Genomic DNA, 13135 nt, shown 5'->3' with positions numbered 1-13135 from the left:
TATTATAAAGTCACTTAAAATATAATTATCAAGTCTATATGGAAGCATGATAAGATGCTAATGACTTAATTACATTGAAAAATCAGGAATGAAATTATTTTACATTTTAGCTATCTATATAAGTAGATAGTAAAAAAAGGGAATAGTGAAAATGAAGTTTTCTTAAGATAGTAGGATTTTCTGTATCCCCCCCTTATTTTCCAAATAGTATAAATTATCCTTTCATAATTAAAAAATTGTTGTTCACTGACTTTGCAATAAAAAGTTAAATATATGTTATTGATATGTAGATTAACAAATAGTTGAGTCAAAATGATGAACAGAAAGTTAGATGTTGTATTCTGTTTTAGGTATTACCCAATGTAGATATTGACACCATTTCAAATGCCAGTGTTGATGTCAGTCCATCTCTGCCTAGTCCCAAACAAGCATCTTCTCCTGTGAACAACTGGATACAGGTATTGTTCAGAAATCTATTTTATAGTTTTGAGTAATGTCTCACTATAGATTTTTTTTTAAAAAATATATCTTTATTGATTTCAGAGAGAGGAAAGACGAGGGAGAGAGAGATAAAAACATCAATGATGAGAGAGTCATTGATCGAGCCCGCAACCCGGGCATGTGCCCTGACCGGGCATTGAACCCTGATCGCCTGGATCCTAGGTCGACGCTCAACCGCTGAGCCACGCCCGGCCGGGCTCTCACTATAGATTTTAACTAATGTTATTCCCTGCAAAGTCTTTCATTGTAATTATAATTCATTATAATAATTTAGGGTTTTAAGGAGGAGATTCAGAATGAATCTGGAATTGCTTATGAACTTAAGAAAGAAACTTTAAGATTCTTACATTTATAAACATTTTGAAAGTGATAATCCTTAGTGTAACTTTTTGGTCACTTACGCTGTAAAACTCTCATATGTGAAGAAAGAATTTTTATCTCTTTGGAGAAGAATCTCTATTTAAATGGGAACTAAAGCCTCCCCGGTGTGGCTCAGTGGTTGAGCATTGCTCCAATGCTCCAGGAGATCCTGGTTCAGTTACTGGTCAGGGCACATGCCTAGGATGTAGGCTCGATCCTCAGTAGAGGGTGTGCTGGCGGCAGCCGATCAATGATTCTCTCTCATCATTGATGTTTCTATCTCTCTCCCCCTTCCTCTCTCTGAAATCAATTTAAAAAACAATATATTTCTTTAAAAAGTTAAAAATATTTAAAGTAAATAAATGAATGGGAACTAAATATTGTTTTTCTAAATGTGAATTTTATAGTGATGATTAAGAGTTTACGTTTTGGGATGCTAGTTTGTCATACTGTTGACATTCTGCACAAATATGCATTTCTTCCTAGTATTTATTTGCTAGTGAGTAATGAAGTTATGACTCTACTACACATCAAAATAGCACTGTAATTTTTCCCACATTTCATTTATTATAAGCAAATTTGGTCCTCAAGGATACAGTCTTGAGAGGGAGAAAACCAACAATTATTCACAAGCAGAAATAGTAAAATAGAACTGACTCTAAATGCATTTGCACCTAATTTAATTTTTTCATCAGTAATTTTTTCAGCAGAAGTATATTAAAACATATATGATTACAAATAATTTCAGATTGTTTATTGTTCTGCTCTCAGAAAGAGGCTATTGTAGTTTTAGGTAACTAGATTACTTACAGTGGGACTGAGAGACTAAATTTTTAAAATAACTATTTTGTTTATCTTTCTAAATTTTTGATTCTGTATTTGCCTTTTTGTGAGTTTGTATGTGTATACTTATATTATCTACACATTCAAACACTTTATCTTAACTCTAGGAGAGAAACCACCATCATATCAATTTGACTTAAATCTCATTGTTGATAGAGTCTTTGACAGAAAAACTTATATATTTTTTTTTATAATTATTGAAATGAGAACCTAATAGCTTTGGGACTATCTTGGATTTCATTTGCTAATGAAATAAATTCTGAACAGGATATTAAAATAAAAAAATAGGGCCAAGTGTTACAAGCTTATTCTATGGGTAGAAATATGGTAAATAATGTATACATTTAAAAGGCATTAAGCACACCAAAAACTTTATGTAAATTCTTTCTTAGACTCCAGAGTTAATGAAGGTAGATGAAGAAGAGGTGAAGTTTCCAGGAACTAACTTTGATGAAGTAATTGATGTCATACAGGTAACAAATCTTAGGAATCATTTTCTACCAGTATTTTTCCATGTGATAAACAAACGTGTATACTATAAATAATGTGATCAACCTAATTGCAATGCTGTTGGTTAATTTAGAAGTGTTGGTTACTTCATCTGTATAAGTTTCCTGCCTACACTTGTCACTCAGCAATGTTGAACAGATACGTGAATATAATCGTTTTGTTTTTATTATTACCAGGAAGAGGAAAAATGTGATGAAATTCCAGAATATTCTGAACCAATTCTGGAGTTTAATAGAAGTGTTAAAATTGCTTCTACAAAATATAATGGTCCTCCGTTTCCACCAGTTGCTTCTACTTTTCAGCCCACTGCTGATACTCTGGACAAAGTAATTCAAAGAAAAGAAACCTTGGAAAATAGTTTAACTCACTGGTGAGTTTATGTTGGTATTGGTGTTAACAGAATCATAGTAGCAAATATAAATGGAAAGTGTTGAATTTTAGTTGAAAATCTTTCTTGTCTCCTATTTATTAAATTTCTTTTCTTTGTTATAGTCACTGGAAACGACTTAATGTGGTACTTAGTGTTTAACTAATTGTTGGAAGTATTATTTCTGTCCTTGAATATTTGTACTTAGACTGTCTATTGTGGCAAAAGAGGCTATTGTTAAGTAACAAAGCTTTAAAAATGTACATGTGCTTCAATCCAGTGATTAACTTCCAGAAATTTATCCTAAGGAAATACAGTAATTACAGTTATGCCACTAGGCCATAGATTACTTAGCAGATACAGTGCTTATTACAAGCAAGGCACTGTTCTCTTTGTTACTTATATAAACTTACGAACTCTGTTTTTATCCCTGTGAGAAGCCTTAAGGAAGTTATAGAATAAACTAAACTGAATATTAATACAATTATCAAGATTAGGTTTAGAAAAATGATGTTGAAATATATTAATAATACACTGCTACATAAGTGAAGCAGGATACTAATGATTTAACTGTAGTTTGTAAGAACTCACTCCAAAATGAATGTGCATACCGGAAAAATGGAAAACATTCAAAATTGTTAACTGTGTTTATCCTTGAATCTGGGATTATTAAATTTTTATATATTTTCTGATTTTTCTACAATGAACATCCCTTGTATAATAATTTTTAATCAGTCTATTAGCTGCTTTTATGTACAGAAGCAGTCTCCTATTGCATTCCTTTTCTTTCCCCTTCTCCTTCCTTTTTCCTTTCTAACAATGACCTTGGAAATAAATTTTCTTTCCTTTTTAAGAGGAAAACTACCTACCCATATTGCAGTCTCTGTATTTATTCCTTGAAGAGAGGGCAGCTGGCTTTCTTTTCCAGCTCTGATCTTGTGTGGTTTTCTATGTGTGAAACCCAACATTTTAGGTGCATGGTATGCTAGGTAATCTTTGACCTAAACCTTCTTATGAATTTACGAGGTCTGTTAGACTTTTTTTAGACTAATCTGAAAGATTGTAATGTGATTTAATGAATTATCTCTCACATGAAGATCTGGTTCATGTTTTTTATTTTGCTAGGGGATACATATAATTTTTTTCTTTTCAGATTCAGTTTTTAGAATGACTGCTTTCACATGTAAATGCTTGTGTTCATGGTTAGAGGTTATTTTTAAGGGTGCTATTTCTAACACTTTATACATTTCAATCAAATTTAGGAATCCTTAACTTTTATCCCCTAGGGTAGAACAAGAAATAATGTCAAGAATTATCTCTGGGCTCTTTCCAATCCAACAACAGGCCATAGCTAATGTCAGTGTTTCAGCCAGTGAGACCAGTGAAGCGTTGACTTCTGATATTGGTAAGTGAAAGGGAATCCTTTAATTTTTTTGTTAATAAAAGACAAAACTTTCCGGTCATTGTGGATTTACATATTCTAGAGGTCAGGTATTCTGCTGACAAAAGATAAGCTCTTACTTTCTGTATCGGTTCCCAGTTGTTCTCTGTAGTGGAGGTTAGTTCTCTCACCCCCTTATTTCTTACTGCAGCATTCAGACCATTATAACACCCTCCATCCCTCCCACCCAAATTTCTCTGTTATTTCCCATAGCACTTTGTATATATCTTTGTTACAGTAACTATCACGTTGCACTGTAATTGGTTTACATATCTGTCTCACTCACTAGACTATAAATTACTCTGGATCAAGGATGTTTTCTCCATTCGTGCTTAGCCCTTGACTGACACCTAGGGAGAATTCGGGTGGCACTGACTGGACAGCCAGCCTCTCTGTGGCGCGCAGGTCATTCATTCTCTTCCTCCCCCGCTCCCCCCTTCCCCTTTTCTTCCCCCTCCTTCTCCAACAGCTTTTTTGAGGTATAGTTTACTTGCCATCAAACTCACCAATTCTAAGTGTCCAGTTTGATGAATTTTGATAAATAAACACAGCTATACATTAGCCACACGATCATGATACTGAAAAACATTTCATCGTCCTGAAAGTTCCCTCATACCATGTTGCAGTCAATCCCTGACCTCCTGTGCCTGCCGGGCCCCAACAACCACTGATGTGCATTCTGTCACTGTGTTTGCTTTCTCTATAATTTTATATATATATATATATATATATATATATATATATACAATCCATAGTCTGTTGTGTTTGTCTTACCCTAATGCTTTGACAGTCATGTTGTTTTGTGTAATAATATTACGCTGTATGGATATAACAATTTATAATCCATTTACCAGTTGATGGATATTTGTAGTCTTTTAGTTTTTGGCTATTATAAGTAAAGCTGTGATATGAATATTTGCATACAAATCTTTTAGACAGACCTTTCATTTCTCTTTGTCATATGGTAAGTAATGTTTAACTTGATCAGACACTGCTGTGTGTCTCCAAAGTGGCCCTTCTTTCCTGCCATCCAGGCAGCAGAGCGAGAGTTCCAGCTGCTCCACAGCCTCAGCTTTGTTGGTGTTGTCAGTGTTCTGCATTGTTCTGCCATTCTGCCTGTCAGCATGCAGAGATCTTCTGCTTTTTATTTGAGTTTCCCTAATGATGATGTACCATTTTTCTTGTGCTTATTTGCCATCTGTGTATTTACTTTGGTGAAGTATCTTTTTTTTTTTAATCCTCACCCGAGAATATTTTTTGCATTGCTTTTTAAGGAGAGTGGAAGGGGCGGGGGAAGGAGAGAGGGAGGGAGAGACCAAAAGAGGGAGGGAGAGACCGAAGGAGGGAGGGGGCCAGGGAGGGAGGGAGAAACACCAGTGTGAGAGAGACACATCCATTGGTTGCCTCCTGCGCCTGACCAGGGCCTGGGTTCGAACCTGCAACCCAGGTACGTGCCCTTGACCAGGAATTGAACCTGTGACTCTCTTTGGTGTGAGGGCCGGTGCTCTAACCACCAGCAACACCAGCCACAGCCAGTGAAGTATTTTTTAAATCTTTTGCCCATTTTAAAATTAGGGTTTGTGTCTTCCTATTATTGAGTTATAAAAGTTCTTTATTTGTTCTGGATACAAGTCCTTTCTTGGATACATGTTTTGCAAACATGTTCTAGTTTGTTGCCTTTTTAATTTCTTAACATTATCTTTAGAAGACCAAAAGATTAATTTTGATAAAGTTTAATTATCAGTTTTTCTTTTATAGCTTGTGTTTTTGTGTGTACTGTTTAAGAAATCTGCCTAACTTAAGATCATTAAGATTTTCTTCTAGAAGATGTATGATTTTAGATTATACGTTTAGTTCTCTGGTACATTTTGAGTTAATTTTTATATATGATGCGAGGTATGTGGATATCCAGTCGTTCTAGCATTATTTGTTGAAAAGATTACCCTTTCCATTGAATTGCCTTGCTACTTACTGAGAATCAGCTGGCTGTACACGTGTGGATCTGTTTCTGGACTTTCTATCCTGTCCCATTGATCTACAGCCTATCTTTATACCAATACCAGATTTCTTGATTACTGTAAATTTAAAAATTATTCTTGAAGTTGGATAGTGTACATTCTCCAACTTTGTTCTTCTTTTTTTCTATATTCCTCTATTTTTTTTTCTTCTCTCACTCCTAAATAACCTCTTCCTCCCCCCAGGCCATCCCTTAACTGCTCAAATCCTAGACATCAAAGTCTAAATTTACTGCTTGTATTTTCTCCCTAACAGAGCTCCTCTCTCACAGCATTTGGTTGTCAAAGACAATCGCTTTTCAAACCCTTGTCCTCTTTTATGGCTCTTGCATGGGCATCGTTGACATCTCTAGTTCTTAAAATGTTCTGCTGGTGTTGGTTTTCAGGTTTTAGTTTGTTCTTCTTCTCCCCGTCTTTTTAATTTAAGGCCTCGTTTCCTCACTTTTTTCCCTTATACTTGAATAAAAATTTCCCCAGGTTTCTGTGCTCTTCCCTCTTTCTTTTCTGTTTTCTCTTGCCGTTACTCTTCCTGTGTCAGTTACGACCCCTGAGGCACACATCGAGGCTCTAAACTTGCAGTTCTGCCTGTTGATGAATATTCCTACTTGTTCCACTGGCATCCCAAACTTGGCATGTCCAAAATGTACCTCATTTTTCTAACCAAACCTGCTCTTCCTTTGTTTCTGTTTCTGCTAGTAATATCACAATTTTCCAAGCACCCAATCTCCAAAGCCTTGGAGTTACTGTTTGTTCTGTTTTCTTTCCTTTGGTCTTCCTCAGTCGCCATCCAGTCGCAGCCTCTCTTCCAGCTCCGTACAATTTATTGTTGCATCTGGTCAGTTCTTCCTACTTAGTATTACTCAGATGCTCCCTACACTGCTACTGCCCTAGATTTTCTTTCATCATCTCATTTTTTGAAGGAAATAAAAAAACCAACAATGTCATGAGGAAATTGATATTTTTCTGTATGAAAATCTTAAAGTTTCCAAATTGGGTATTTAGATCCTGTTCTCTTTATTTTTTTTAAATATATCTTTATTGATTTCAGAGAGAGGAAAGGAGAGAGAGAGAGAGGTAGAAACATCAATGATGAGAGAGTCATTGATCGGGCCCACAACCCGGGCATGTGCCCTGACTGGGAATCGAACCCCAATCACCTGGATCCTAGGTCGATGCTCAACCGCTGAGCCACACCCGGCCGGGCTATTCTCTTCTCTTTAAAAGCATGTGCATTTGCTTTTGTTTTTCCTAGGTTTGGCAAAGATGTTCTGATTTTTGGTCTTCCCAAGCAATGAAATATGGGAATGAAAAAGGAGACATGTCAACATATAATGTCAAATATAAATTTGGGATTGTGATAGTCTTTGCTAACTTCAGGGTAAATTGCTATTACTTATCCCTCAATAAGTGATCCCAAGGCACCGATACCCACTTTTTAGGGAATTCTGGATATTACTGCCATAGTTGTACGAACTGGAGGAGTGCTCTTTGGAGAGGCCACATCTCCATCAAGTCATATAGATCATTGTTTACATGTTTTCCACACAAAGCTTTAGAAATACAGCCACTTTAAATCTAGTAAAGTCTGTTAAGAAAGTTCTACTGAATTTTATGCACTATTCATACAAGTTCAAAGTACAACTGTAAAAGTTTGAGGACAATTAGCCTGGAATGTTAGTATTGAAACTAGAAGGAAGGAAGGTTGTCTTCATACTTATAAAGCAGCTACCATTTCTTTAAAGTTCCCCCATAGTCTTCGTATCCTTGGGTTTTGGCCAAGATCTGTCACAGGGTTTCCTATGGCCTATTCTTGGAAATGCGGATTGTTTTCAGAGAAAACATTTAATATGGATGTAAATTCTTTTTATCACTAAATTCTACAGTAGGGAAGAGACCATATAAGTACATTTTCATTTGTATATTTTCCTTCCCTTCTTTGTTTGCTTACAGAGAGTGTTCATTATTAAGTTATTGTCTTACTCTCTTTCATAATAAGTAGATATTGTATTTTCACTTTTATTCATCTCCTCATTCCTTTGTACACATATGTTTGCATCTTTAAAATTTTAAGAATTAAGGTTTGGATTGCAAGCACATTTCTTGCACACCTATTCTGAAATTTTTTCATTCTGTAGTGGAAGGAACAAGCGGTGGCGTCCTCCAGCTTTTTGTCGATGCTGGGGTTCCTGTGAATTCAGACATGATTAGTCATTTTGTGAATGAAGCTCTTGCTGAGACCATCGCTGTAATGCTGGGTGACAGAGAAACAAAGAATCAAGATCCTGTTGCTTCAGGTGTTTCTGGGGATGTTTCAACAATTAAAACATACTTGCCGGTAGGTATGACTGCTTTGTAACTTGGGTTCCTGGTGAATTTTTTTTTTTTCTGATTCCTTATATGTTTCCTGGGGAATTTTTGATACATTTATTAAAGAAAAGTAAAATGGACAAATTTTAAATTGGGTATCATAAAATCCTAGTTTGTGGTGGAGATTGATTCCTTGTTGTTATGATTATAGTAACATTTCCCCAGCATTTTATTTTTAAAAGTTTTAAATTCATAGAAAAATTAAAAGTATGAGACACAATGAACATATACTTTTTACCTATATTTACCAATTGGTAACATTTTTACACACTTTATCTGTCTTTATATGTTATATTTCTTTAAACATCATTTGGAAGTTGCAGATACCATGACACTGTAAAAGCATCACCAGTATCTCCTAAGAACAAGATACTTTCTTACATAACCAAAATACTGTTACTGAACGAAAGGGGCTTGTTCACCTGTGCGCATCAAAGCCCAGTCAAAGGCAATAGGACTTGGCGGCCAAGGAAGTGAAGGTTTATTTTTAAGGAAATGGCGCCATGCCCAGAGTCATAGGTGAGCTCATGCTCAAAGACGTAGCTCCCCACTGGCTTCTAGGGGATGGGGTATAAAGGGGGACTAAGAGGTTAGGGTCTTGGTCCTTCTTGATTGGTCAGCGCCAGGGTAGCAGGTAGTTGATCACTGCATCTAGTCCTGATGTCAGCCATGGTGTTACTTTGTCTGGTTTTTCAAGGATGTGGTTGGTGGGGTCATTCTGGAGCTGAAACACAACTGAGACCTAGATGTTATCTGTACTTGGACTAAAACTCTGTCTCTGTGATCAACAGACCCCAGGCTTTGTTCCTCAGATTATTTGATGCCACTGACCAGAACCTCATTGTACTGAGGACTTAATGATTAAGGGAGTGGTGGTGCAAGGGAGGGAGAGGCAGGTGAGTCAGGGTGCTCTTAGGCTGGACAAGGCCAGTTTGAATCAAAAGGAAAGAGGGAGAAAAGGGCACATTAAAGAAACGAAGTTTCTGCTTGGTTACACCATTATCATCCACCACAACTTGACATTGATATATTAATACTATGTAATATAGAACCCACGTTCAAATTTCTCCAGTTGTTCCAAAAGTATCCTTTATAGCTTTTTAAAAAAATTCAAGGTACAGCTAATGATCACACGTTGCTTTTGGTTACTATGTAAACGGATAGATATTTTTTGTCTTTAAAAATATATATTTTAGACACTTTGGTTATTGTTTGTTTAATGAGCCTTACTATGGTAATAGAATTTTTAATCTATTATAGTGCGGAGGAGGAAGAAACTTTCCTTTAACTTCAAGGTTCTTTCGGCTGGTCTAATATTCAATTAGACATGAGACAGATCAGCAAGAGAAAATAACCACATTTAATACACATATGTATGGGAACTCCGCATATATGAGAGTCAGACCCCACTTGCATGAGAGGTTCAGAGACAGAAAGGGAAAATGGGATATATGTGACATATCCCACCCTAGCTAGGGGTAAGGCACCTTGAGGCTTCAGAAGGCCATTGCAGGGAGAGCACATGTTCAGTAATTAGTAGTTTACACTGCCATATAGTTAGGTCACAAGATGTTATCTGTGATAATCTCTTACTATGGGCAAGGGCCCAAATTAAGGGAGGGGCAGAAGTCTGTCTTGAGCCAGCAGCTAAAGTTGCCTTTAGCTCAGATCTTCATAGCACAGAGGCACATCTCAGGGCAACTTGTTCTGAACCCCATAATAGCAGCATGAAATTATACAAACTAAAATGTACTCTATATTACTATCTTAAAAATTTGTAGTCACTTCTGATCCTATAGATGACAGACATCATTTGATATAAGTGAAACATTTAAACTGACTAATTTGAGGCATAAACATGAATTTACACCAATCTCCATAAAATTCAAATATGAAGTATAATTGGTGTAATGCGATTAGTGTGTCAGAGTTTAGTACATAGTTTTGGCCTGTGCTTTATTAGGTCATTGGTGACTCATGCAGTGCAGATGTTGTCAGGGTTATGGTTTTCTCTATGCTGATTAATTTCGGTTTGTTTTCTGCTGATATACTGCATATACTTACATGAGGTGATTGAATGAGAAAATGTAGAAAAATCAGTATAAACAGGCAGTATATGTAATTGTTAAGGGCGTGGACTTTAGAGAAGCTGTGAATTTGAACCCTCAGCTGTTACTTTAGTCTCATCTGCATAGTAGAAACAGAGTTTAAATAAACTTGGTTTACCAAAATCTGCTGACCCTCCCCCACTGCCAGATGGTTCCTTATCTTCAGAATTGTTATGTCTTGCCCCAGCGGGTGGCTCAATTGGTTGGAGTGTCGTCCTGTATACCAAAAAGGTTGTGGGTTCAATTCCCAGTCAGGGCACATGCCTAGGTTGCGGGTTTGATCACCAGTGGTGGTTCTTCCAACTATATTCTAAAATTAGTTTTTAAGTTCTATAAAAGATTTTGTTGGGATTTTTATGGGAATTAATCCAGTTTTGATTGGTTTAATTTGGGGAGAATTTATACCTTTTTAAAAAGTTAATTAGAAGACTTTATATTGTCAGGATGTCAGTTCTCTCCAAATTGATACATACATTGGATATAATGAAAGTCACAATTTTAACATATTATTTTTGTTGAAATTGGCAAATTTATTCCAAAATAAAAATAAAAATAGAAAGGACCTACTCACAATAATCCTGAAGAAAGAGAACAAAGCTGGAGAATTCACACCGCCAGATATAGTTTATATTATCATCAAACTACAGCAATTTTGATAGGCTAGTATTGGTGCAAGAAGAGATGAATAAAGCGGTGGAACAGAGTCGACAGCACAGGAACAGACACTGCCGTGTGCCGGGAAAGAGACAGAGACAGTCTTCTCAACACACGGTGCTGGTTTAAATTGACTGTGAGGAAGAAAAAATGAATCTTCATCTCTACCTCACATCAGACATCAAGATTCATTCAGAATGGATTATGGATCTAAATGTGAAAAGTAAGACAACAAAGCTTTTAAAAAGATGTCTTTAAAGATAATTTACATCATTATGATACTGTATCATCTTAGTCGTCTGACAAGATTTTGTGAAAAATCCAATGAGATGATGATATATAAAAAGAGCTTAATCTAATGCCTGGAGCTTGGTAAATATTCAGTTGACTGATAGTTTGTCGTCGACCATTACCAATGCTAGTAGAGTACCCTCAAATCCTGTCATGATGATGAATCAGCAGCATTATATTTGAAAACAGAGCTCTTATGATATAGGTTTATGCAGTCAAGAAAAAAAAAAATCGTGTATTTCACTTAAAAATCAAGGCTAAGGCTATGCTAATTGCTAAGCAATGGTATAGAATTTCTAATATGCTTCATGGTTTTAAAATTGTGTGTCAGTTTGTAATTCATAATTCAGAATAAAGGCCAATTAACCTACTATATAAAGGTGTTTAAAATGAGAAGAAAAAGATAAATAATGTATTTGAAAAATGGGGAAAAGGCATGTCCAGACAAGTTACTCACAAAAAAACAACTGACCCAAATACATATAAAAAGATGGTCAGTCTCACTGATAATAAGAAAAATGTCACTGAAATTTTATTTTTACTGATTGGAATAGTAACTCTAAAAGTTTGACTGTTTAGCAAACCTTGGGGAAATAGGAATCCTCCGTGGTGTTAGTGTAAAATAACAACCCTGTAGAGGGCAATTTGGCAATAGGTATTCAAATTAAGAATGCAATTAGCCCTTTAACCAAGCAGTCCCACTACTGGAAATTTATTCCATAGATAATCTTTGCATATGAAATGCCTTAAGTCAAGATTATATTTAGTAACTCTGGGGAAGGGAACTAGATAGATAGGACCCAGCTAGGAAAGGAGACCTAATTTTCACTCTCATCCTTTTGTACCCTTTGAATTTTGAATTATTTGAATGATTGATTAACCTATTTAACAAATTAATTTCAAAGTGTGGACTTTTTCTTCCCCAATACTTTTCATCTCCATATTGTCTTTATTTGATCTCCCCTACTTCCTATCCTTCCATTGCTTTTAATAAGTTGTTTTCTTTTGTGCTAAAAGGCTGACTTTTGATATCTCGTAAATTAGTTAAAATGCTTTCTTTCTGTACATGGTCTACCCAGGTTATGTTTGGGTTTGATCTTCAGCTGTGTCTGCTTAATCTTCTCCATATCAGCAGAGGCAGCCTTCGGTTTCTGTGGGGCCTATTTCAGAGGCAGAGCTATTTCAAGTCCTGACATTGTCTCCAGGCTAGTCTTGAACCTAAAGAGCTTAGAAGTTCAAGAGCCAGGGTATTTAGGGCTCCATTATCCCCCCATCTGTTTAAATTCTACGTAATCTCTGAATGAGCTCATTTTATTGTTTTAAATTACCTTTTCTTGTGTGATTATAAGCACCATTTATCTTATTTTGTTAATTTATTTTAGGCAAGAGTGTGTACCCCAGTGGCTACCCCACAGCCAACTCCTCCTCACTCACCTTCACCTCCTAAGGAGCATGTGTTGGTGAAAACACCAGATTCTTCTCCCTGTGATTCAGACCATGATACAGCTTTTCCCGTGAAGGAAATATCTACTGAAAAAGGTACACGCCTAATTTCTATAATTCAGCTTTTACTTCAGCAACTGTTAAATAAAATTTCATGGTTTGTCTTATAAAATGCATTATAGATTAGCATACAGATGCCTGTTGCTCACTAGGTTTTAGTAAATCATTTTTTCTT

At 36.0% G+C, this 13135-nt stretch overlaps 1 protein-coding gene across 1 annotated transcript in view; it reads left to right on the top strand.

Annotated features, from left to right (window-relative positions):
* The window catches only part of LOC107525910 (TOMM20-like protein 1), a 106580-nt gene that overhangs the window by 49174 nt on the left and 44271 nt on the right, over positions 1–13135 (top strand). The window contains exons 19-24 of the mRNA XM_087820164.1: positions 351–458; positions 2097–2177; positions 2391–2584; positions 3868–3986; positions 8173–8372; positions 12840–12996. Coding sequence (XP_087676290.1) covers positions 351–458; positions 2097–2177; positions 2391–2584; positions 3868–3986; positions 8173–8372; positions 12840–12996 — 859 coding nt within the window. The remainder of the gene's footprint in view (positions 1–350; positions 459–2096; positions 2178–2390; positions 2585–3867; positions 3987–8172; positions 8373–12839; positions 12997–13135) is intronic.

The sequence above is a fragment of the Miniopterus natalensis genome, chromosome 1 (genome assembly GCF_054644295.1).
Source record: "Miniopterus natalensis isolate mMinNat1 chromosome 1, mMinNat1.hap1, whole genome shotgun sequence".
NCBI classification, from domain to species: Eukaryota; Metazoa; Chordata; class Mammalia; order Chiroptera; family Miniopteridae; genus Miniopterus; species Miniopterus natalensis.
Note: the sequence above shows the minus strand (reverse complement) of the source record. Positions and strands in the feature narration are given on the sequence as shown.